We start from the raw sequence: 26,099 nt of genomic DNA, 5'->3' as shown, positions 1-26,099 counted from the left end.
AGATTTGCCAGTAAGTGTAGGGGGAGGGCTCAACACAGGAAAGATAGTGCCTGCCTGCGGCTAAATGGAAAGAGGACCCTTCACAGGGAAAATGCCAACTGTCTTCCAGTCCTTGTCTCAAAGCCACGCAACTCAGTCTGTACCCATATGCCTCCGATGCCCCCCAAGTTACTGTCCCTCCGCTGGAGCCCAAGGTGAGTGTCTGGGAGTGAGAGAGCCTGTGCACAGGCCCTTTAAGAGGATGCCTGGGTTTCCTGCCGCCTTCCGTCCCACCTGGATGGTCAGAATCGCCACTGTTTTCCACAGCGAGGTGTTGTAGGGCTCCTCTTGCCAGCACCAGTACTCTGGACTGGGGAGGCCAGTGTGCGGCTGGGGTCCCTCACTCCTCTGGGGGGAATCTCCATGGTTGATATAACCTCCGGTTCTCACCTGCCACACGGAGGTTTGGGGTTAGCCACTTCTACATCTCCACCCCTCCTAGCAGTCTCGTCATGGCTTTTTTATATCCTTAGTTATAAATTTCTGTTCAGACAGACTTCAGATGCTTCTCCAGGTTGATTGTTCTACAATTTAGTTGTAATTTTAATTTGTTCACGGAAGGATGCAGACACAATGTTTATCTACTCCGCCATCTTGGATTTCCCTAAGTGGCTTTCTGTTTGAAGCTGAAATTTCTATTAATACAACTCTGAGCATTTCCCCGAGTCTCTGTCAGATTTCAGTGTGTGTTCCTGAAGCATCAGAGGTGAAGATGTATATAAGCAAGAGTATATGTTATTTGGTAACAGAAATCCAACACAGTTTAGAAAATATTTTATGCATATAACCATATCTATCTATGAATCCTGATGAAAGTCTTCAGCAAAATAAGCCATCTGTATTTTTGACCTTTGTTCAAATAACTTATGTGACTCAGAAAAATATTAACATTCATTCCAAATTTACCCTCTGGCCTCAAACACGATACTAGCCAGAGCTCAGCTGTGCATGGCGCCAGGTGGAGTTTAAACTGCATGTTGTCCTCTTGTCCCAGTTCTCCAGGTTGCTAAAGTCAAGGTGTGGGGTATGCAACTGTGCCAGTCATTGGGTTATTGTATGTCAGCTCTAAAATCACCCTTCCAGATTCTGTGATGCTAGAACTCATTTCTACATTGCCAACTGGCTTCCTGAAGGTTCTGCCAATAGGATGTGTTAGGGGCACTCTGCAAAGCAGGAGGCCGGAGGAGGGTCTCGTTCCTGCATGTTCACTGTTTCTTTTTGGTGCTCCTGTAACTTCCATTTAGATGAGATTTGATCACATGCTGGTCCAAGATGGGCATGGAGTGACAACATATAGAGCAGTGCCCCAGCAATGTCCTTTTAGCCAACAGTAGCACTTGCTTCCAGCCTCTAGCTTTGTCACATATTCTCAGATCTGCCTCATTATATTCCCTCAGAGCAGCCAGGCACCACCCTGCTCAGAGCTCTGAATCCCAGCTTTCCAGGGCCTCTCCTCCAAATTTCCAGATAATTGCAACCTCTTCCTTTTGTTTCCCCAGACCTAGGGTTGATGCCTATGTCCTGAAGTTACCATCTCTGTGTGTTACCTCATTCTTCGCTTTCTGCTTTTTTCAGTTCTTCTAGTAGTGGCTTGGCTAATTTATTACATTAAATTCTCTTTGGTGTAATACCTAGAGAGTCTTATGTTTTCCAGACTAGGCCCTGACTGATTCAGGGAGTATGTCACAGAATGAACATTTGACACATAGGCCTAAGAGGTGGAAAAAAAATGGATTTGCCAATGCACTAACTTGCTGTGCCTCTTTGGCAAAATTATTTGTTCTCTAAACCTCTCATTAAGGTTTGCTGAATAGCTGCCAAAACTTGTATTCCTAATCAGTTAATATGTCAAAGGTAGCTTCTTAAAGAAAAAAAAAATCAGTAAATATTCTCAGATACTGTAAGAGGTACTGTTGGAGGGCACTGATGTATGTGTCTCAGAATAATCTTCCTTTTATTTATTAAATTACTTAAAATTTAATTCTTTTAATAAAAGTGATATATGCATATACTTTTGATTTTTTTAATCATTTGGACATGCTGTATTAGTTTTCTACAGCTCCCATAACAAAATACCACAGACCAGGTGGCTTAAACAACAGAAATGTATTTTCTCACAGTTCTGGAAACTGGAAGTCCAAGATCAAGGAAAGTGTCAGCAGGTTTGTTTTTTTCCGAGGCCTCTTTCCTTGGGTTGCAGAAGGCCATTTTCTCTCTGTGTCCTCATATGGTCACCCTTCTGTGTTCTCTGTGTCCTAATCTTGTTTTGTAAGGACACCAGTCATATTGGATTAAGGTCCACCCTAATGACTCCATTTTTAACTTAGTTATCACTTTAAAGGCCCTATCTCAAAATACAGTCACATTTTGAGGTTCTGGAGGTTAGGACTTCAATATGAATTTGCTGGGAGACACAATTCAGCCCATAAAACATGCAAAGTTTGTTAAGAATAATAACAGTGGGCTGCTCCTACTCTCATCCTCCTGCCTCATTTCCCAATTTCCGTAAGAAACCAATTTGTACTCTTAATTTGTACAATGTGGGTATTTACCTTCACATCTCTAAATAATACGTGTAAGTGCCTCTTCTTGGTTTTTTCAGGTTTAGATTTTTATCCCTTGATTTTCAGTATTAAAGATTTAAATTAACTATTTCTTACTTCCTATCACACCCATCACCCATGTGTACACTTCCTCGCCTCCTATTCTCCCCAAATAGTTAATCATAATTTTGGTTAGATCAGTGATTGATGTTTATATTATTGAATAACTTTGTTTTTCATGAAGACAATAACTATCTTTTTTTGTTTGTTTGTTTTACTTGCTTAGTTTTTTATGTACTTGTTACAATCAATACCCGAACTTACCCTTTTGGTGTAAATCTATGTCAATTACTTACTGTAAGACACATTTCATATTCTATCTATGTCACTCTCTATAAACTGTCTCCCAGGGCCTCTTGCTTGTTCAAATCTGAGTTGGCTGAACTCTAGGACTGCTATACTGCTGACTAGAAGTTCCCTTTGCTTTTATCTTGGATTGGACTTCTGTTTCCTGGATCCCATGTTTTCCTCTTTTTGGTTGACTGCCTTGTTGTGATGTCAGTGTAACATTTTAAGGATTCACTGATTTTTTTTCTCCCCTTTTTCTGCCTCCCCTCCACAACCCCACCATAATTCAAGCTGTTGTTTCTCAGTCTAGTTGTGTAGGACACAGCTCCCTGGCCCATGCTGGCGGTATTATAAGTCTTGCACTCCCCCACCACTCACGCTGGCCACCGGCCGCTCATGGTAGCCCATGGCCGCCCCAGCGGCAGTACACACAGCAGCCCAAGGCAGCACATGCTGGCTGCCGATCGATCACTCATGCTGGCCACCCACCGCTCCTGGCAGCACACAGCAGCCCACGCCGACCTCCGGCTGCTAAAGGCAACCCAGCTCCAGGGAGAGCCGTTTTTCACAGTCTTAGTTGTAGAGGGTTCAGCTCACTGGCTCATGTGGGAATCGAACCGGCGACCTTGGCATTAGGAGCACAGCGCTCCAACCACCTGAGCCACCGGGCTGGCCAAGGATTCACTTATTCAGCAAACATTTATTGCCTTTGTGTCAGGCAGAGTGATAGGCACTTGGGATACAGAAGTCAGAGAAATAGACAGTGTCACTGATTATAGGCTGGAGATAATCAGCTCTGTGACTATACAACAGCCAATGTGACATGAGTTAGGAGCGGGTGCCTAGTTGCTTAGGAACAGAATAACTGCCTTCTTTACACATGCCATCACCTCTTTCCTGGATCACTGCAAAAGCCACACAACAAGTCTATCTCCTGTTTATTTTTCATCCAATCTATTAAAACATAAGTCAAATCAGGGGTATTTCCTGGCTTAAGACCCTCCCTTGGCTTACCACTGCAATCAGAACAAATCCAAATCCCTTATCATGGCCTACACCACCACACAGGATCTTGGCCTGGCAGTTCCATCTCCCTCTCTCTCTTCGTCCTTTGCCCAGGGCTTCAGGTGAAACACTGAACTGGCTCCTGCCTCCTGATCTCTGCACTTGCTTTGCCTTGAGCTTTCCCCACGATTCCCCATGATTCCCTCTGCTTATGCTTCAGCTTTCAGCTCAAATGCCATCTGTGAAAGGCCTTTCCTGACCTCCCAATGGAAAGTCTTCCCCTGCCCCACCACTCTCTAGCACTTAATTTTAGAAATTATTGTACTTATTCACTTGTTTTGGAGTTCCCTGTGTCACCCCATCCCCAGCACCTACCCTAGAAAGCTTCTTGAGAGCAGGGACCTTCTTTGCTGAGTTCAGCCCCAAAACACTGCCTGGGACGGAGTAGATGCTGAAGAAATAGGGGTTGACTGACTGCACACAACGTTGTATCCCAGGGCTCTTACAAGGTTCTTGTTTGCTGCAGGGAGAGAGCTTCTCCTTAATTGTTTACTCCCATCCTCAGCGGGATGGGAGAGTGGGGTGTTAGTCAGGGAGCTAGCATTGGCTCATCCTCTACTTTCCCTTCCTTCCTCCTCTGTCCTCCCCAACCCTGTCCTTTCCTGCTCTTCCCTTTCCTCCCCTCCCCCCCCATTGTCCCTCCTTCCATTTTCCTCCCATTTCCCGCCCCTCCCTCACCCCACCCTGTCGCGTGTCACACCTGTGCACGCCGCCGGCACTGGAGCGCGCAGCATTCCGTTGGCCGGCTGCTGCGGGAGGATGGCGCTGGTGGCGCTGAGCTTGGTGCTATTATTGCTCCAGGCCAGGGATTTGGCAGGTAAGGCTCATCAGCTGGCCTGGTGGGCCGAGTAATGAGATGGGGTCTCGCCAGCTACTACCCTTCCCGGTACCCAGGCAGCCTTGGCATACCTCTCTGCCCTGGTTACTGGCGGTTAGGCGCCCTTCCCCCCCCTCGGGTCCTAGAGGAACGAGCACTTTTAGGTGAGAGGGAGTGGCTGTGGAGCCAGAGACCCTCTAGTTTTCGTTTGGGCTTCACTCCCAGGTGAATGTCAAGTGCATCAGGCACTCGGGGGCTTATGAGAAAGGGGCTTTAGTCCACCTAGACTTGACGCCCATTTTAAAATGTAGTTAAAGTGGTAACACCTTTTTGTGTTGGTTACCCTGAGCTGCTGAGGTAAAGAATATCCTGAATTATTAGGAGTTACTTCTCTGATTTTTATTCCATAGCCCCATAGTCCTTTCTCAAGCATACCTATTAGAATGGTCAGCTATGGAACCCGTACCAAATATTCTTTTGTGTGCCTGCTGGAAGAGGTGCCAGGAAACAACTGAATATCTTTGGGGCTGGGCGTGGGTCAAAGGGGCTATTTCAAACAAGTTAGGCATCAGAGGGAAAGGGAGAGGTTTAGCTTGGACAAATCACAAGTTGGATTTCAAAAGCCCCTTATGAACAAGAATTGACCTTAATCACATACTTTAAAATGTCTGTTTTCTTCTTGCAGCCTCTGTGAACAATCAATTTGGTCAACTTTCAGAATATAGAACAGTAAGTAGGAAACCACTTGTATTGTTTCTATTAATATACTGACACCCACAACAATTTGAGGTGAGGGCTAGTTCTCCGTTCTGATCTGCCACTTTTGAAACTTGTTGACTGCTTTAGAAACCAGATTCCCAGGCAGGCTTTTTAATACAGATCAAAAACATAGATTTTGGTTGAAAGTAGATCAGGCTTTGAAGGCCTCAGGGTTTTGTTTCCTTTAATGATTTAGAAGGTCCTTGGCCTAATAGTTATGATGTGTACTAGACATTTCTTGTGTAGTACATTACCAAATTCTGTGGAAGCATATGAAGACCAACTAAATGAGAACAAACAAAGGCTAATTATTCAGAGCTTGCTGTAACAAGAGAGTCAACCATGTCACTTGTATTTTGGCTGAGACTCAAAGGCAGGCAGATGAGTGGGAAAACTTTATAGTGAGAGAATGGAAGGCTTCAGGTGTGCCCTGATTTGAGGCTGTTGGCATGTGATATCTGTCAGCGGGGTAACTAGAAGCAAGTATTTTATGTGATTGGTTAGTAGTGAATATTTGGCTTTCTCTGATTAGTCCTAAGTTGGAAGTGGGGACAAAAATTGGGGAAGCTGTCAGTTATTAATCAAGTCCCAGTCGTTTTGGACCAATTGTTACAGAGGCTATTGTTTGGCTTCTTGCACTGTCACTAGAGATAGTCATCTGATTTCTTACAAGTTTAACTTATAGCAGGCTGGCTTTCTGGGCTGGTTATTCTAAATAATGAGTTTGTTTCTTGGGTAGGTTGCTGCAGATTGTGGGTCAGAGTTCTATTTTAATATCTGGTCTGGCATTGCCCATTGGTATATACAGTTTCTCAATTCTCACAATGACCTTGTAGGATAGATAGATGTTATTATTTTACATGTATGGAAAATATTGACCTCAAGGGGTTAGCGAACTTTGAGTATTCAACTCAGAGTAGACCTCTTCACAGAAGCCTTCCCACCCCATATATAAATATATAAATGTGCTTTCTCTATGCTTCCATTCAACCTATACTTCATCATCATCATCAAAAAAATCTTTCCTCGACCCTTCTAAGTTCTCAGCTGGGGCCCCTATGAACAATGACAGATTAATCAGAGAAAAACAAACCAAAGTTTATTAACATGTACATTGCACATAGACATGAGAGTACTCAGAGATGAGAAACTCAAAGAGGTGGCTTAAAACTCTGGCTTATGTAGCATCTTTAACAAAGAACAGTAAATATGTAGAATGACAGGACAAAGGAAAATGGTTTTAAGCTTCCAAGGGCAGCAAAAAATGGGAAGGTAAATGTATAGGAGGAAACTAATAGGGTAAGGTTTGTTTCCAGATTCTTCTGGTGACATCTCTGGGCTGATAAGAGTTTAGAATCATCCCCAGTTAAGGAGAATTTATATTCTGCTTTTAGACAGGAAAGGAGGTGGGGAGAGAGAGAGCTTCTCCTGGGTTTACTGCTTCTTAAACTGCCTTTAGGTCAAAATAATTTTTATGTCAAAGAGCCATATTTTAGGTGTAACATATTCTGGTTTCCTTCAACAGTAAATGCTTACATACCACTTCCTATGTGCCAAGCGCTGTTCTAAATACTTTATATATGATAAATCAATGTTTTATAGCATTATGAAGTAGGTACCATGATTATCCCCTTGGCCAAAGTCACATGGAAATGGTGGATCCAGTGCATCACAGCATTGGATTGAAATTACCTGTCTTCCCCCAGTAAACTGTATACTCCTGGGGTCAAGGGTGGTGGCTTATCTAAATCAAGAAGAAACAGAAAATCTGAACAGACTGATCACTACTAACAAAATTGAATCAGTAATCAAAAAACTCCCAACAAACAAAAGTCCTGGATCCCATGACTTTGCTGGTGAATTTTATCAAATATTCAAAGCAGAATTAACACCTATCTTTCTCAAACTATTTCAAAAAATTCAAGAGGAGGGAAGGATCCCAAGCTCATTTATGAGACTTTTACAGGCAGGACTCAATTTGTCTTTATATTTCTTTATAACACCTACCCTAAAATCTTAGCGTGTTCACTTATTGAATGAATAAGGGAATATGTCTGATAAAGTATATAAGAACCTTCCAGAAGAAAAGCCTCAGAATATAAACCTCAGAGAATTACTTGAAAGTATATCACATCCTTCTCTAAAAATTAAAATGACTCTAAGGAATAAATAAATTTGCCAGGTGGCTCTCTCCCAGAGAAAGTGTCTTCTGAAGCTCTGAGGAACAGTCTGCCAGCGGTGACTTCCTATATCTTGTAGGGTATAATTTAGAGCTTCCCTAGATGATGAATCTATATTGAATTTTTTTCCTTTGGCAAGGGCAAATGAATAAAACTAAAAGTTTATGGGAAAATAATTAATGAAATTATTTGACCTGATTGATAAGGGTAAAACGTGTTTGCTCATACAGCCTTATGCCTCAGCTCAGAGAAAATCCAGGAAGTGAGTAACCCAAATATCATACAGTTAAATGGTAGGTAGTCAAACCTAGTTTTGAAATCATGAGAATCAGACCGACTGGAAAAAGACTGGAACACAAATATGACCTTCCAGCTGGGCAGATTCCTCAAAGATCTGAGGGACATCAAAAGTCTTCTGTTTAAAAAAGAAAAAAATCTTCCCTACGCGCTTGTTAGTGCTCTTCAAAAGTCATATATTAGTCATCTGAGATGAAAGCACTTGAAAACTCTTGTTGAATATAAAAAACCCTAAGACTTTCAGGCATAGATTGATTTTGATTAAGCTAGTTGTTTACCTGGTCAGTCAGAGAGTGGGGCATAGGCAAGATATGTCTTGGTTTAAAGAAGAGAGGCATGAAAGGTCTAGAGCAGGGGTTTCCTGAATTTGTGTGCCAAATTGTGTGTGTCTGTGCATTTTCCTTAGCTTTCACCAAGTAGTCAAAGTAGACTGGATGCCAGGAGTACTGGGAGCAAGGTTCCTAAACCCAGTCCCAGCTGAATCAGAATTCAGGGGCCTCTAGATACACAGCTTCTACCCCTGGCAATTCTGATTGAGTAGGTCTGGGGTGAGACCCCAAATGTATTTTTCATGAGCTTCCAAGGTGACATGCACACACAGTCCTGTGTGGATCCAGCACAGACTAGTTGTTAACAGTAAAATCGCACTCAACAACCCTCTACTTAAGCAACTCACAAACACAAAATGGTTCTCTCCTTTCTGAACAATTTCCACAGCACATCTAGCACTCACTGATTGTAAATAAACTACTCTCTTGTAGCCAGTAGACTTGATTTCCCATCAGTCAAGTTGTATTCTTACTGAGACTCAAGTGTGTGTTCACAACCTATTATGAGAGTTGCCATTCTTATTTTAAAAAAAATGTAAAGAGAACACAAACATGAGTGTCAAGAAATGAAATTGTACTTCAGATGAGAACTGTGTTGAATATTTTTGGAAGATTTCCTGAAAGACAAATTGCTAAAAAGTATCTCTGTTGAATTAGGTATAGGTGAAATAACTGTGAAACATTGGGGAAAGATTTTTAAAAATTGTATATTATGTTGTTTTGCAAGTGTCTTTAAATTCTCACTGTATTGCAAAACAGTGGATCTCAACTGGAGGCAATTTTGCTCCCTAGTAGACATTTAGACTGTCATTTTTGGTTGTCATAACTGGGAGTTGATACTGGCATCTAGTGGATAGAGAACAGAGATGGTACTGAACATCCCACAATGCACAGGACAGCCTTCCACAGCAAAGAATTATCTGGTTCCAAATGTGAATAGGGGTTGAAAAATCCTGTTTTAGAGAAACCTAAACAGAAAATCATAGGTGATTTACTATGGGTGTGATTTTGCAGTGATAGCACATAGAATTCTAATTAGTGAAACACTCCAAAGATAGGTTTTCTCTCTTATATTACTTAAGATTAGATTCAGCTGCAAGTAACCAAGACTCAAAATAACAGTGTTGTGGGGACAGAGCCCCAGAGAGCAGTTTCCAGGCTCTCGGCCTCACATAGAAAGGTGCTGGCTCAGGTAGTAAATGGCCATCAACTGTGATTGGATGGCCATCAGCTGGGGCTAGTTGGCCGTCAGCTGTAACCAGTGAGCCACTGGCCACTAATATAACTGCTGTGGCTACGCTAGCAGAAAATGGGGGCTAGCAAGAAGATGGTGGCTGAGCTAGCAAGTGCAGATTGCAGCTGGCCCGGTGGATTACAGTTAGCAAGGGGAGTCGGTCGGTTGGCAGAAAAGCAGACAGCAGGTCGCACATCGTGTGAATCCAGCCTCCAGTGAGAAGAGGACTCCCTTACCTATGGCTCCGTGTGTGTTCCTTTTTGGCCTAGCCACATCCTGTATTCTTGTGTGGGGAGCGGGAGCAGGCTGCCCCGCGCAACAAGTGTACAGTGCTGCCATCCTAGGAAGTGGCCTTTGTTCTCCTGGTCTATAAGATAAAGGTTAGTGCCTCATGTCCCCAGCAGCAGGAATGGAGAGACAGAAAAAGAAGAATAAAAACAGGGGGAAGCAGAGGACAGGTACCAGCTTTCTTTTAAAAGGAGTTTCCCAGAAGCTACTGCACAATAATTCCACTTATATCCCATTGGCTTGACCTTAATCACATGATCAGACCTAACATTACAAGTGGTCATATGCCTTTTCATTGTTTTACATCAAAAGACTGACAATTTTGTTTTCATTGATATGTTTTAAGATAAAATGTTTACGGTACGTATTATTTTTTGTTACTGTTTTCTTGTTTTAATTGAGTTTTTCAATTCAATGACCAACTACCACTTGTCTCAATCTCATTGGATAAGAGGGCATCTCCTCTACCTGTGAGAGCAGCCCTGGAAGGCATCATCTTAGTGAGCCTGGGGCAGCAGGAACACGTAGTGCTACTAAGTGAAGTGTAGAGTGCTGAACAGAAGATGGAAAGGGTCAGCATAACCTCTTTTATTTCCGAGCTTGGCCTCTAGCCAGTCCTGCTTAGGTCTTTATAAAAACAGATAATAGCAATAGAAAGGTGTATTTCATTTATTTAGAGTGCCAAAACAGGGTGACTTCTTTTACTGTGATGTAACATTTACTAAAACAAACAAAATATACATATATATATACACACATATATGTATATACATATAACAAATATGTTATATATATAAAACAGAAATGTAGCAGACTACATATTTAACCTTTTGTCAAAGTAGGACTCTGCACTCAGTAATCTGATCATTGTGACCAATTCATATCACCTCTTTGGTCTCAATTACATTAAATCAGAGACTTGAGTTCCATGACCCCATATCATTTTCTTATGGCTGTCGTAATAAAGTACCACAAACTGGAGTGTCTTAAACAACAGAAATTGATTGTCTCACAGTTCTGGAGGCCAGAAATCCAAAATCAAGGTGTTGGCAAGGGTTGGTTCTTTCGGAGAGCTGTGAGGGAGAGAATCTGTTCCATGCCTCTCACCTAGTATCAGGTAGCCTCAGACATTTTTTGGCTTATAAATGGTGTTCTCTCTGTGTCTTCACAGGGTTTTCCCGTAGTATGTGATTTTCCCTTTTTATAAAGACACCAGTCATATTGGATTAGGGCCCACTGTAATAACCTTATTTTAACTTGATTACCTATATAAAGACCCTATTTCCAAATAAGGTCACATTCTGAGGTATTGGGGGTTAGGACTTTAACATATCCTTTTTGGGTGGACACAATCAAACCCCTAATAACCATTAAGGTCCAGTTTTGAACCTGCTGCTTTCTTAAGTGCTGGTGGTTAAATGCCAGTATCTTAAAAGTACAGACTAAAAGATTAGATTCCTGAGGGTGTCTTTGCATTATGTCAAGGGACTAAGGTGGGGTGTAATAGTACATCCACATGCAAATTATGAAGCTGGAGGATAGTAAAGCAGGCATGGTGGCATATCTTGGACTTTCATTTAAAAATCAGCAGACGATCCTTGGAGATCCTTATCTTACATAGTAGGTATTGAACCATTGCTTCAACATTGCATCTGATTTTAGCATTAGAAAAGTCTTTTTTCTTTATTTGGAAAATAGAAATATTTTTTAAGGATATTTCTAGGAAATCTAGGGAGACATGGGACTTTGTACTCCCCTCAGCTATTTTATGATGAAAATGTCTCAAGTTATGCTCTAGTTTCTGTCTTCCTTTCTCTTTTCTAGCCAAACTGCGATCAGTATAAATTACCAGGATGTCCCAGAAACTTTGACCCTGTGTGTGGAAGTGACATGTCCACTTATCCCAACGAGTGTACTCTGTGCATGAAAATCAGGTAACATAACTGTACAGTATAGAATAGCCAAATTTTCTTTAGTCCTTTTCTTGAATTTTGATTACTTAGGAAACAATGATGCTTTTCTTGGATGTAAGAATCAAATATAACATAAATCTGTTTTCAGACTGACGTTTAAAAAGACACAGTGCACTTTCTAGGCCAAAGTTAGAGAATGATGTATGCAATTGTAGACCAGACAACCAAGTTATGTTGTTATCCATGTATGGGCAATTTCCCAAAATTAAGAGAATATTTAAGCTCTGTGGAATATTAAATGTTCTTTTAAATTCAGGGGGCATTGTACACATTACCTGATACCCTACAGCACTATTCAGGAAATAGGTGTTTATAACTCTACCTAGAGAATGCTAAGTAATAAGTGTATTACACCTGATGCCCTTCCTGTAACACACCTGGACAGGTGACCATGACTCCTCCTCCAGGTGTGCTGCTTTGTGTTTCAGGGGTCCATTCTCTGACCTCAGTCTTCAGTGAATTATTTAGGTCTTCTCACAATGATTCTTTGGGGTTAATGCCCTGTGCTCTTGGTTTAAGGGAGAAAAATGACAGAATTGGGGCTCTCGCCCTCATTGTTTCCTTGATTTAGCTTTAAAAAATGATTTAAGTAAATGTTGCCCTAGAAGGAATCTAATGTACAATGACATGGGTCTTTTTGACACAAATAGTGGGACAGTGTCCGTATGGTAGGTAACAGATGTGTTTTTATGGTTGTTCAATTTGCAGGGAAGGGCGTCATGATATTAAAATAATCCAAAGTGGACCGTGCTGATGGAGCAGTTTACAAAAGAGAAATTGGAGGAACCACCTTCAACTGCATAGTAGATGACTTTCATTTCCCCTTTTTCTCTTTTCCTATGTTTCTTTGCATGAGATCTGTTAACCCACATTTTCTGAGAGAAGGTGTGGCAGAGAACCATGTGCAGTGACTGATAATTAAAACAGAAGCCAAAATCATTGTTTCTTGGTTTTTACCTCTCCACTTAAGCTTATTGCATAGATGACTTGTGCTTTGCTTTATTTAGTTGGAATAAAATCAGCATTGTATTCAATTACTGCTGTTTTCTCTTGAATATCCATTCCCAATCAGCAGCCTGTGGGTGGCTCTTTCCCTCTCAGGCGATGGTGAATTTCACTCTGAGAGAAGTGGAGTCATTGTTGACAGCCAAGATTTATTCAAATTCCCCATTTCCCTGAATCTTGGATAATTATGTGTAATTGGTACAGTGTTCTGGAGATGGTGAATAACCATGAAATGCTTGAAGCTGACTTTAGCCCAAACCGAGCAAGTCAAAGATTCGTGCAGGTTAAAAATATTTACTAGATTCAATATCTCCTTGAAATACAGTTTTTCTTCTGGGTTAATGCAGGTATTTGTTTTTTTTCTTCCTTTGAGAGCAGCTCTTTTAAGCACCATTCTTAGAAAGAAACTGAGGCCCATGGAAGCAAACCAACTTGCCCAATGTTATAAAACACATTTGAAATAGCCTGTACTAGAAACCTGGGTCTCCAAATTCCCAATCCTCTGTTCTTATATAGAATAGAGGCAATGAAGTGGGGAGTAGTATAACATAAATATGCCACAGTTAATGTCCTGCAGTTATTTTTGGCCTAAAAGTTTTATAAAAGTACAATATGCTTTTTGGAGAATTAAAAAAAATACACAACTATATGAAAATAATAAGTGAAAGTCTTGCCCAACCCGACCTCCAGAGGTGACCAATATTAACCTTTTGGAATATTGTCTCCTTTTCTTTCTCCTAAGTATTTGTGTGTATATATTAATAAAATCACATACACACACAATCACACACACACACATGCATTGCATGTACACACACGTAACTGTTCTGTAAACTTGCTCTTCTCCCTACATTTGGGGTTTCACACTAATATATGTAGTTTCTTCTTTTAAAAACTACACTGTAGTATTATTGTACCATAACTTATCCAGTCTCTATTGATCTATATTTGGATTGTTTATTAGGATTCTTTTGATTGAAAGTGAGAAAATCCCAACTCAAACTAGTTGAAGTTAAAGGGAGAATTATTGATTCCTGGGTATCAATATTGATTCCTGGTACTCCTAGCAGAGTAACTAAGCACATGACCTCAAAGTCAGATATCTGCATTAATTATTTATTTGACTCAGTTTCCTCATCTGTAAAGTGAGGAAATATATCATAAGGTTGTTGTGAGGAATAAATGAGATAAGACAGGTAAGGTGCTTAATACACTTGAAATGTTGGCTGTATTATAGAAAACTATATCTTTAAAAAAATAACCTGCTTTCTTGACTTATCCCCAGCTTTATAACAATAGGTCATGGATATTTTCCCAAGTCAGTACATATAGATCTACTTCATTTTAAAAAGAACTGCACTGTATTCTATTATATGAACATACCAGAATTATTGATGTAATTCCCTAGTTAGAGACATGTAGGTTATTTCTCGCTTTCCACTCTCACAAATAATGTTGCAATAACATCTTTGTACACATATCCTTCTTTATTTGTGCAAGTGTTCCATAGGATAAATTCATAAGATTTGAAATATTTCGTTAGAAGGTAAACAGATTTGAAATGTTGAAAGGGACTGCAGAATTGTTTTCTGAAAAAGTTGTACCTATTTACATCGTCTCTGTGGTAAATGAATGCCCGGTCTTTTCACAACTGCTGTGTAATAGAAGCAGTGCTGCCCCTAATCTGCTCACTCAGAGTTGTATGGCAAACTCAGATGGGTATCCATCCTTTATTGAAGAATTCCATTTTTCCCTCTCTTAAAAGTATTCTCATTGTAAAAGTGATATGTAATTATAATCACCCAAGGTGAATGGTGAAAAGCATAATCCAGTAGTCTATGGAGAGTTCTAGAGTTCTATAGAAGCTCCCATAGGATAGAGGTCTTGCCAGTCCTATTCATCTTGACATCATCAGTGCCTGAGACAGTGCTTAGCCTAGTGCATATTTGTTGATTGAAGGGATGGCTAGGAGGCCTCACAAAAGAATGACAACAAAACCACTAACTTCCCTGAATTTCCTTCCTTCCCCCAAACAAGCAAGATAACTCAAACACACAACCCACACACAAGGGAAATAGGTTTTGATTCTTGCCCAATAGTAAATTACATTTTTTTTCTATGTTACTCTGAAACGGAGAATGACACGGAATGCCCAGGTGATCTTGAACAACTCTAGGAACATACCTTAACCTTGATTTCAATTTTTTTTTAAGTCTCCCCTTTGTATCTGATCATTCACTCATTTATGCTGTGAACATGTGTGGATACTTATTATGTGCCGAGTACTAGGTATACTGTGATTAATGAAACACAGCCCTGTCCATGCATAACTCACAGGAGCATTTCAGTTTCTCTGAAAAGCAGAACAACTCTGATTTCTGGAAACTAAGAATCTGATGTCTGCTATAGACTATAGGTTAGAACCTACAATCCATGAGGTTGGAACCCATACTGTGTTTTCTACAGCCTGGCAGACGGGAGATGCTTTATAAGTATTTGTGGGCTGGCTAGCTAAAGTCAGTTCTGTTCTGTTGGTTTCTGCAGTCTATGGCCAGTTATAGGATGGCAAGAATATTTTGAACAGGAGAATCTGAAATTCAGGTAGCAAAGCAGGTAGAACAGTTAGACATAAATCACTTTCGTTCACCCTTCAAGGACAGCCCCTTCCTTACTACATGCTGGAGGTGGCTCACCCAGGCCATGAGCCTTAAAATAAGGGGATCTATATCTTAGTTTATTGGAATAATGTTGAATAATATTTGCTTTTAAGGAAGCATTGCGTTTTGCTTGTCTTCTTTGTTTTTAAAGATATCTAGTTATTTTGACACACCAGGTTTTTTATCTTGGCTAGGCCAAACTTTTTCTGTCTGTGAAGCCCAAGTATAACATACACACAGACCCATAGTGTTTGAACTGGGACAGACATAGGTATAACTGGTTCAGTGTCATTTTATAGATGAGTGAACTGAGGAGTAACTGGGTTGAGATTTGCCCAAATAGGTTTGATTGATGGAGACCAAGATGATAATTATGCTGATCGCTGGCTTGGCATTAGCTTTCAGCTTTGTAATTTCCTCTATCCCCCTTTAGAAACAGGCAAAGATGGCAGAGAGCTCGAGTCGGTAGATGGGTGGTACAGCCGCCAAATTTCCTAGGGGCATGAGGAATTCCTTGTAACAGTCTATCAGAGTGGAGGTGCTCAGCTGAGATGGTAAGAGAAACCACAAGTCAGAACGATTCGGGCTGTGAACCTGATACAGGCACTTGGGTCCCTGGTTGGCTTTCTGCATGCCTAGTTCTGCTGAGCTTCCTTTTGAGAAAGGTGGTCCCTACCTTTTTCTCTGCCTGCACATGCTCTAGAGTTGAGCACTCTATGTTATTACTTTTATAAAAGGTTGGTGAAGTAGATATCTTTGGACCGTTCAGGTCGTCTCTATAGACTGGTCTAAAATGAAAATCCCATTAAATATATGGGATACATATTTTCTACCATGACATACATTTGAATCTTATACACTTCAAAGAATAACAATGGATTTTAAAAAAATAAAGCACAAAGAATATGGCATAGACTACAAATTTGTTAACATACAGAAATATGCAATAATAATGATCAGAGAATTTGAGGTGTTACTAACAATTTAATATTCAATAGATTTTTTTTGAGTAAATTTTGAATATACATATAATAATGGCCATTTGCAACTGCCAATAACTGGATCATTTAATTTACCAAATTACGTAACTCCGGTAGGTCATCTTTACAGAAGGAAGTTTTATTTTTCTGTGTTGAAAATGGTAAAATGTCCATATACATTTTTAAAAGTGATATACAAGAAGTCGGTAGAAAATAGAACTATTTTCCTATAGAATTAAAGTGATCTGAGGGTCAAAATCTGAGAACTCCTGTTCCAGGGTGCTTTTCCACCTGTGACTCATCAGGATCTGATCTTGGCCCACACCGAAATATCTTCTTAGTCACAAGGTCTCCAAAGCAAATAATGGATCAGGAAAGCAGCTAACGCTACGTGAAACTTCCTTCCAGCCCATTCCAGTTCTTGTCTACAAACCCTCTCTGACACCATACATTCATATTTATATTGTATTGTCTGTACATCTAGATGGCACAGACAACAAATAAGATATAGAAGAAAAGAACTTGGAGAAATAAATGACTCATTCTCAGCTCCTCTTATAATGCTCCGATTTAAGCCTTTGTTTCCATATTCTCCATGGCTGAGGGAAAGTAACATATCCACACACCATGTAGGAATCGGACGAATCACATCGGAAAGCAGTTGCCAATAACGGCACCGTTTAGACTGCCCAATTTCCTAACAATGACGGGCCATCTTTAGAGCCGGGAGTTTTAGTTTTCTGTCTTGAAAACGACATCATCAATTCAATGTGTCTACTAGTTGCATTCAGTACAGTATTTGTAATCCACAGAACGGAAATTTTATGAGGTTCTGTGATTTAAAGTGTTATCCTTTATGTTTTACGGTTTTGTCGAGAAAAAGGAAACTCTGTTCCTTAGTACTCTAGCAAATTCAAAAGTTAATTTTCTTGTGGAGGAAAGATCATGTTTACATGACATTTGTGATAAAACTAGATTGCATCATTCTTGGCGCTTTTTTTCCTGCTCCCAAGTAAAATTAGGTTTCCTTATATGGAGAAAGAAAAAAGAATTAAGGAGGAAATACATGAACACCTTAACAAAATTAAATAATTGTACACAATTTTTTCTTCAAAGAGTATGCACTTTTGATAATTAAAATATGCCTTTTTAGAATTCAGTGAGGAGGAAGAAAAGCTATAATTTTAAAAGCCAAGAGATGAAAGGAAATCTTATTTGAACCAACGAACCTAAGAGCCAGAAATAGCCCACCAATAATCTTTTACAGACTTGTGCCAAATGTTCTTTCCCTTCACCGAAGGCTTCCAGGCCCGCGCTGAGACACGAGGGGGCAGTGGCGCCCTGGGAACTTGGGCTGCCAGATGCTCAAACCGCTCAGCCTGAAACCAGCTAAATGACGCGGCTCTAATTCATCGCCGCTCTGGACAGTCCCATTTCACCTGCTCCTTAAATAAAAGCTTTGATTCTCTGACGACACCATTTCTATGAATAAAACTGAACTAATGGTCCAGCTGGAGTTAATATGGGACCAAGGACCTAGGTGAGAAGATGGCAAATGAAGAAGTAGAAACAATTTACCCTCTGTAGTGAAGGGTAGGCAAATGCTCTCAGATTGTGGCTGGGAAAGCTGGAATTTGGAAAGCTGCTGGAAGAGGAGGGTTCAAGCTTTGCTGACCTGAGCGCATAGTTCTGATGCAGGGACCAGGGACCAGCCTAAGAGGAGAACGCTTTTCTGTGGTGGGCACGTTCATGAGGAAGCTTCCAACCTTTCTTTTCCTGTTTTCTGCCTACTAGTCCTCCTCTGGTTCATTGTCCTTCACCCTGACTAAAACGGCTGCCCTGGTGAGCATATGCATTACTTCAGATAATGCATAATATCTAATATTTACTTGGCTAGTTACAGCTTACAAAGCCTTTTATGTATTTTTAATAGATGTATATTTATTTAAATATACATGTATATTTTTCATGTATATTTTTTCATGTGTGGTTTTCATTCATGCTTTGAAATGCTTTGACTTTTGACCCCCGCTTTAATGACCTTTATTGTTAGAAATAAGAACTCCATCATAGAGACTGAAACTAATATGATAAACCAATGAAATACTGGGACCAAGTGCCAAGGACATTGCATAGGCCAGCAACATGGACCAAGCCGCTGGTTAAAGGTCCTGATGGCAGGCAGAATGGAAGTTTTAGAATCTCATTTATTGAACTCAGCAATAAATTTCTTTGTGGAAAAGAAAAGCAAGGGGGCACTATAGAAGAATTTACCATTCAAAGACTTTCAGAAGCATTCATGCACATGAAATTGGCAATGAATAATTGTGAGACAGATGCCCCTAATTTTCAATGTGGTATGTTAGTCTTCACTGGAGTGAAGAAATTCTTTGTTTACCAGAGGGTGATTTATTAGGAAAAGTTGTCTTCATAAACCATATATTTTTATAAGGTGCAACAAGTCTAAGCCAGGCAGAAAAACCTCTCAAAAGGAGCATGTGCTAGTTTTTAGGGCTGTGTGGTTTTACATCTTTAATAACTGCTTGCGACCAAAAAATATCCAAAAAATATCCAAAAAATATTTGGATTTTTTGTTCTACTTTTTGTGATCAATATTACAAATTTTGTGATAGAAAATAGCATTGTGCATGTAGGAAATCAGGGTTCAATTCATGATGGCCTCTTTTTTGACTGTCAACCAGAAATGTTTTTGTTGTAAGTTGGGGGCTGTTGTGTCTCTATTTTATGGTTTAGGAAACAGTCTGAAATTGGTGATGGGGCCAGAATATGTATGTTCTGCCAGAAAGAATTTAAAGCACCTGGAAATGCATGTGCTTGTGTTTGTTTTTGGATGGATGAATGGATGACTGGATGGATGGATACTTCTGACAGATCATTTAGGTTAGATCAGTTGAGCTGGCATGTGAGCTGGCACAAAACCTCTATGAGGTTTAGACAGGTCAATCTCCTGACTGTTAGAGAATATTCTGAGAGCCTGTAAACCATTTTGCTATGTTCAGGGATAATGACTAACACAGATATCCAAGCATGCCCCTTGCTTCACATGGGGTCCAGAAACCCTGTGGAAACTAAGTGGAACTCATTCTAGAGTTGCAATTCAGATATGTAGCAATTGGACTTATGAACTATGACCCTTAAAGAAAGGATTGAAAGCAAGACAGTGGGACTTTTCCTAGTACAGGCAGCTGGACAGAGCACAGGGATTTGAGATTGTCCTGGAGTATGTTCTAGCGGCAGCTGGTCTTGGCCACGTTGACTTACAGCCCCTTCAGAGATAGTATGTGTGCCTGGGGAGAGGAGAGCCATGGTGTAAAGAACGGAAATAAAAGAAATAACCATGTCGCTAGGAACCATCAGCTCTGTCTTGGAAACCCTTTTCCCATTGGTGGGGTGACTGACGTGAAGTAAGAGGGTCCACTGAAACAGATGGAAAGCTTTTGCTGCAGTCTCTGATTAAATGAGAGACTAATACACCCTCAACTCTATGGGGACTCCTGAAACTTGGGTTACACGTGTCACATATGAGTGTGAATATATGCTTAACTTACTAATTCAACAATCTTGTATTTAGTTCATTTCACAGTATCAGTTCACTTATTCTCAAATCATCTCTTTTTTTTAAAGGTTTCATTGGGGGAAGGGGAACAGGACTTTATTGGGGAACAGTGTGTACTTCCAGGACTTTTTTCCAAGTCAAGTCTTAGTAGTGGAGGGTGCAGCTCAGCTCCAGGTCCAGTTGCCATTACTAGTTGCAGGGGGCACAGCCCACCATCCCTTGCAGGACTCGAGGAGTTGAACCGGCAACCTTGTGGTTGAGAGGACGCGCTCCAACCAACTGAGCCAAGGGAGCTCAGTGGCAGCTCAGCTCAAGGTGCCACATTCAATCTTAGTTGCAGGGGGCGGAGCCCACCATCCCTTGTGGGAATCCAACCGGCAACCTTGTGGTTGAGAGCCCACGGGCCCATATGGGAATTGAACCAGCAGCCTTCTGAGTTAGGAGCAAAGAGCTCTAACCACCTGAGTCACCAGGCTGGCCCTCATCTCTTTTTTTTAAAGAATAAAGTTAAGAACAAACCAAACTTACTGTAGATCTGTGATTCTAAACCATAGCTTGCATCAGAATCCCCTGGAGGGCCCCACCCCCAGAGTTGCAGATTCAGTAAGTCTAGGGCGGGCTCAAGAATTTGTCCTAATAAGTTTTTTGAAGATGCTGATGCTGCTGATCAGGGACTATACTTTGGGAATCACTGCTGTAGAAAATTTCCTGCACCTGGAGTTTTAGCTGAAATATTCTGGAAATTGTAACATGAGAGAGCAACCCCTTTCATAAGATAGTATCTTAATAAGGTGCATTCCTGGCTAGGTAGCCATTCTAAGATTTTTCCAAAGGTTTTTATATCTAATAATAACAAATCCAACAAGACTCCTTCTCATGCCCGCCCTCAAATCATTTGACTTAAACCTTTACGAAATCACATATAATGAATATTTTCAGAACCATTCCAGCTTCAAACCTGATCATATTATACCAGAAACCAAGAACACTTCATATTTTTCCAATGTCTGGAAATTGAAGCCCATTTTCCAGGGCACCCCATTTCTGGCATCAAGATTTATTGGATTAAGAATGATCAATTTGACGGTAACTTGTCGAACATAGAATTAGAGTAAATGGAATTGATAATTTGATGGGAACTATGCCACAGTTTCTGACACCAAAATTTAGATATATCATCTGTTGCGTGGCTTAAAACAATATGTTTTAAATTAAAACTCTCCAAGAATGTCCTGGACATATGATTGTCTTACATATGGGAGCCATTCATTTATTCATTCTTTAATAAATATTTATGGAGTCTCATGCCAAGGATAACGCTAGGTGCTGTGGGTACAACAATAAATAAGGACTAGGTAAGATTGTGTAGTAGTTGAAACATATTCTGGAGCCAGATTGCTTGGATTCAAATTCCAACTTTGTCAGTTACTAGCTTGGGAATCCACTTAACCTCTGTGCCTAAGTTTCTTCATCTATAAAAAGGAAATAGCAATTGCACCTATCTAATGTGAGTGGTATGAGAATTAAATGAGTTAACATTTGTGAAAAGGAGAGAACACTATCCGTCACATCATATGTTTTTTAAAATAAATGTTGTCATATAAATGTACCAGTTTTGTCCTTGAGAAACTCACAGTACTAGGAGGTAAAAAGTGACATGCAAAGGAAGCAAATTTCAATAAAATGTAGTAAGTGCTATAATGAAGGTATGAGTGACGTGCTGGACTTTCTTTGCTGCACGATGGACTACAGTAAACTCTCTGAGGGCTAGATGACATGTGCTGGCCACATATAACTTCCCTCTGTAGAACCACGCTGGAGAAAATCCAGCAAGTTTTTATCCTTACTTTTTATAGCTCCTACTATAAAAACAACCTCCAGGATGCTAACATATAATTACCGTAAATGGCTTTCAAAGGCCTTCCTATCAAATTTAAATGATAGTGAAACTCATTTAGTAGACCACCTGCTTGAACTTCATAGGGCGCAGGAGCAATTTATGTGAAAATAAGAATTGGGTAACTGTTCTGCAGTTGAAACTCTTGGGTGGGGCACCAGGTGAATTAGATGTGGCAATAACTTTAGAAGTAGGGTGGCCAGCGTATTCCAGTTTGCATGAGACACTCCCAGTTTTAAAACTGAAGGTCCCACTTGCTAGGAACCTCCTCAGTCATGGATGGACAAAAGTTTAAAGTCATTGCAACCATTTTGATAGAAAATGGAAGATTTAAAAAGAAAATATAAAACAAATATAATGGTTGACATATAATTAAATGTCAAAAAAATTAAAAATGAATGTTGCAGTAGCCCTATTTCAGGTTTCATTAAAAAAAAGAAAAAAATAACTATTTCTATATAGAAAGAAATAACTGAAAAAGGAAGAACTCAGAGCCCCTTGGATTGGAGATAACTGGAAAGTATAGTAGAAATTAACCAATTTTACTGACTTTCTATTGAAGAGACAGACACATGTTCCTGTTGTTACGTTACAATCTGATTTGGGGGACAAGAAATAAATCAGTAGAAAGTTAAATCAAAATACATTTACATATAAGACAATAAAAGAAATGGTGCTAATGGCCAAATCAATTTTACATTCTAGAATTGCTATGGGAATAGAGTTTAGAGGAAAGGAAAAGACCTCACTGGGGCTGGAACATTCAGGGAAAACTTTATAAAGTGGTTCTACTTTACAATTGTTTGGAAGAAGTGTGGGATTTTGATACACAGAGATGAAGAAAGGAGCCATTACAGGTAGATGGTACAGCACAGGTAAATCTACAGGACTGGGAGAAGCCTAAGGCAAAAGCAAGGGATAGAAAGGAGGTGGAAGGAGAGAATGAGACAGGCAGTGAGATGAAGTGAATATTCATAGGAAGTTCTGTGGTAGCAAACAGACTCTTAAGCAAGGGTTAGAGGATTGTTTGTGAAAAGACCACTCTCTTTCCCTTGTGTAGAGAAATACTACTTTTCCCTCTAAATTTTTCTATTTCCAAACCCTAATTATAATGCAGTATAAGTAATTCTTTGTTTTGGTTACCTAGTGTTGAATAACAAACCACCCTAAACTTTCTGTGGGCCTCCTCAGGGTGGTTGGACTCCCTACCCAGCGGCTGGCTTTCCCTCACATGCGGAGTCTGAAAGCAGAAGCTTCCAGGCCTTAAGTTCTAGGCCCCACACTGGTCCAGCATCACTTCTGCCTCATTCTATTGGTTAAAGCAAGTCTAAGAGCCACCAAGAATTAAGAAGAGGGAACTTCACAAGTGTGTGGATGCCATGGCTTATGAGGCAGTTACTAAAGTGACAGACTCCCACACTCCTTAGGCTTCTATTGTAAGGTTCTTCAGTCAAAAATATTTTACAACATAGAGGTTTTACTTAACATTTAATTTTATGCGTCTCTGCTTAGAGGAAGAAGGCAGTCAGCAATCTCCCCACAGGGAAAACAGAACCTAAACAGGAAGTTAGGTCTATTGAGTTCTAAAAGAGACAGCTGTGTAAAAACTGACCAGGCCCTGAAGCTGGGTGGGGGCCAAGCCCAGGACAGAGTATCCGGAAGGGGAATCCAGTGTTTGGATTTGAGCTCTAAGGGCTGGCCAGCAGCCCGTGTCCTTCAGGCAGGAGTGCCGTGGGGTTCCCGTTCACATCTGCAGGGAAAGGTACTGGAAACAGAGAATTCGCCTTAGTCATCCACAGAGCACTGGCTGCTGTACCACTGGACATTTGAGAGAACCTAGGAGTGAAGTGAGATTCTGGCAAGATTGGGAAGATTTGAGGCTAGGAGAGTTGTCATGCTTTCTTGAGTCAGTGGATGCCAGGTAAGTTTTTTCCGCGCGTTATACTGCTGGGTTACATAGGATTATTGACAGTGACTTTTTGTACTAGCTTTCCTTTGTCTTCCTCCCCCAACCTTTCTTCAAGACACCAAGTACAGATTTGAGTTTTAAACAAGCACCTATCTCAGAATGCATTCTCATCAACAGTGTGTGCAGGGCCCCCTCTCTTTTCTAAAATGTGCTTTTCCCCAACCATACCAGCCACCCATTCCCATCACCTGCCCCCTATAGACATTCCATTCTGATGTGATTGAGATGTGTTCTTGAACATATATGTGTATGTATGTATATATACGTATGTATGTGTATATACGTATATATATGTATATATACATACGTATATACACATACATACGCATATATACATATGCATATGTATATATACGTATGTATGTATATATATGCTGTATTTGTGCTTAATATGCATAAAAGCAAGAAAGGGGAAGGGGAAAATATGAAGAAGACCTCCAGGTGAGCCGTTTCCCCCTTTTGAGGAACTTTGCAGATATCCTACCCAATAACTTCTGCTTCTATCTTGTCAGCCAAAAACTTTGCCACTTACCCACTTGTTTCCATCTGGGAGGCTGGGAAAAGTAACTGACTGTATTTTCTGAATTGAACATATCACCATTTGCAGTAAAATAAAGGTTTATTAGGGAGGGAAAAGGGAAAAATGGCTGTGGGTAGATATCTAGCTACTTCTGTCACCGTAAAAATGAAGAAGGGACTGGAAGAGATTACCCGGTGTCTGGGGGTCCCTATGCAGGGATGGAGGCAAGGAAACAGAATGGCTGGAGAAAGGAGGCTAGCTCAACTCCATTCCATCTGCATCCATTTCCTTAAAAGTGGAGATCACAAAAAGTGACCACAAGGGACATTCACTATAAATGTCTTTTCACCCTAGAGGGAACGTGGCCAGATGATCTTGGGATAATTTTAGAAACAAGGGAAGAGCAGGGAAAGCGTAGGGATGGACAACTTGTAAACATGGAACACAAGTGAGGAGGATGTAGAGATTTACCCTTCATGTTTCATTTTCTTTGTACCTTTTTAGAAGTGCAACTTGCCTTCACTTGAAAAATATCCTCAGTATGTTGTTTAATGTTTATAAATTAAATCCAAATTTAAAGATAGTAAAGAAGTAGTTTTTGATGAATACTTTGTAAAAGTCACCATGTAAGCCCAAGTGAAGGAGAAACAGGTAAACATTTCAAAGTGCCAAACCAAAAATAAATAAATAAATAACCAGAAAAACTCTCACTGGTATGACACATTTAAAGACTGGGATTGTGATGGTAATTTTATGTGTCCACTTGACTGGCTACAGTTTGCTGAGATTAAACGTTTCTGGATGTGTCTGTGAGGGTGTTTCTGGATAAGACGAGCATTTGAATCAGTGCACTCAGTAGACTGCCCTCCTCAAATGCGGGAGGGCATCATCCAATCCATTGAGGGCCTGGATAGGACAAAAGGCAGAGGAAGTATAATTTACCCTGTTTTTCTTTTTCCTGCCTCATTGTTGAGCTGGAACACCTCCTTTCATCTTTCCCTGCCCATGGACTAGGATTTACACCATTGGCTCCTCTGGTTCACAGACTTTTGTTCTTAGACAAAATTACACCACTGGCTTTCCTTGGTCTCCAGCTTGCAGACAGCAGATCATGGGACTTCTCAGCCTCCATAATCATGTGAACCAATTCCTCATAAGAAATCTCCACAAATCTATGTCTATGTCTATGTCTAGGTCTGTGTCTGTGTCTCTATCTCTGTTTGTGTCTATATATCTATATCTATATCTCTTTATACCTTTATAGCTATCCTATTGGTTATGTTTCTCTGGAGAACACTAATACAGTGACCTTTGGGGGGAACTACTGATATTTTCATTATCCTGATTCTAAGATCCCAGTCCCAACATTGCAAATGACCCTTGATTTCTTTTCAATACTTTTTCAGTCTAGACATCAGTGTGGACTTATTCTTACACACCCTTTTTTCTTGTACCTGCACTTGTCTGTTGGGCACAGTGAAGGGAAGTTTCACCCCAGCTCAGTTTCTGCCCCTGTGAAAACCCTGGGGGCATTACTTACCCACTGCATTTAGCACCAAAGGCCTGCTAATTCCATGTGGAGATGAACTAGTGATTGAGTTGTTTCTCTTATGTAGAATCAA

At 40.4% G+C, this 26,099-nt stretch overlaps 2 protein-coding genes across 5 annotated transcripts in view; both read left to right on the top strand.

Annotated features, from left to right (window-relative positions):
- The first annotated feature begins 4,719 nt into the window (after positions 1-4,719).
- SPINK2 (serine peptidase inhibitor Kazal type 2) lies at positions 4,720-12,906 on the top strand. Its single transcript, XM_081051746.1, has 4 exons — positions 4,720-4,812; positions 5,498-5,541; positions 11,724-11,833; positions 12,581-12,906. Exons 1-4 carry the CDS (start codon positions 4,755-4,757, stop codon positions 12,624-12,626), a joined length of 258 nt encoding a protein of 85 aa, XP_080907872.1. The 5' UTR covers positions 4,720-4,754; the 3' UTR covers positions 12,627-12,906.
- A 5,304-nt stretch (positions 12,907-18,210) lies between these two features.
- HOPX (HOP homeobox) overlaps positions 18,211-26,099 on the top strand; it is a 104,440-nt gene continuing 96,551 nt past the window's right edge. Inside the window, exon 1 of one of the 4 annotated variants that reach the window (XM_081061154.1) lies at positions 18,211-18,356. The gene's annotated coding sequence lies outside the window, so the exon portion shown is untranslated. Of the gene's footprint in view, positions 18,357-23,645; positions 23,910-26,099 lie in introns of those variants that run through there. The other 3 variants (XM_081061152.1, XM_081061149.1, XM_081061153.1) reach the window with 3 other exon arrangements.

This window comes from Rhinolophus hipposideros (assembly GCF_964194185.1).
Source record: "Rhinolophus hipposideros genome assembly, chromosome: 1".
NCBI classification, from domain to species: Eukaryota; Metazoa; Chordata; class Mammalia; order Chiroptera; family Rhinolophidae; genus Rhinolophus; species Rhinolophus hipposideros.
Note: the sequence above shows the minus strand (reverse complement) of the source record. Positions and strands in the feature narration are given on the sequence as shown.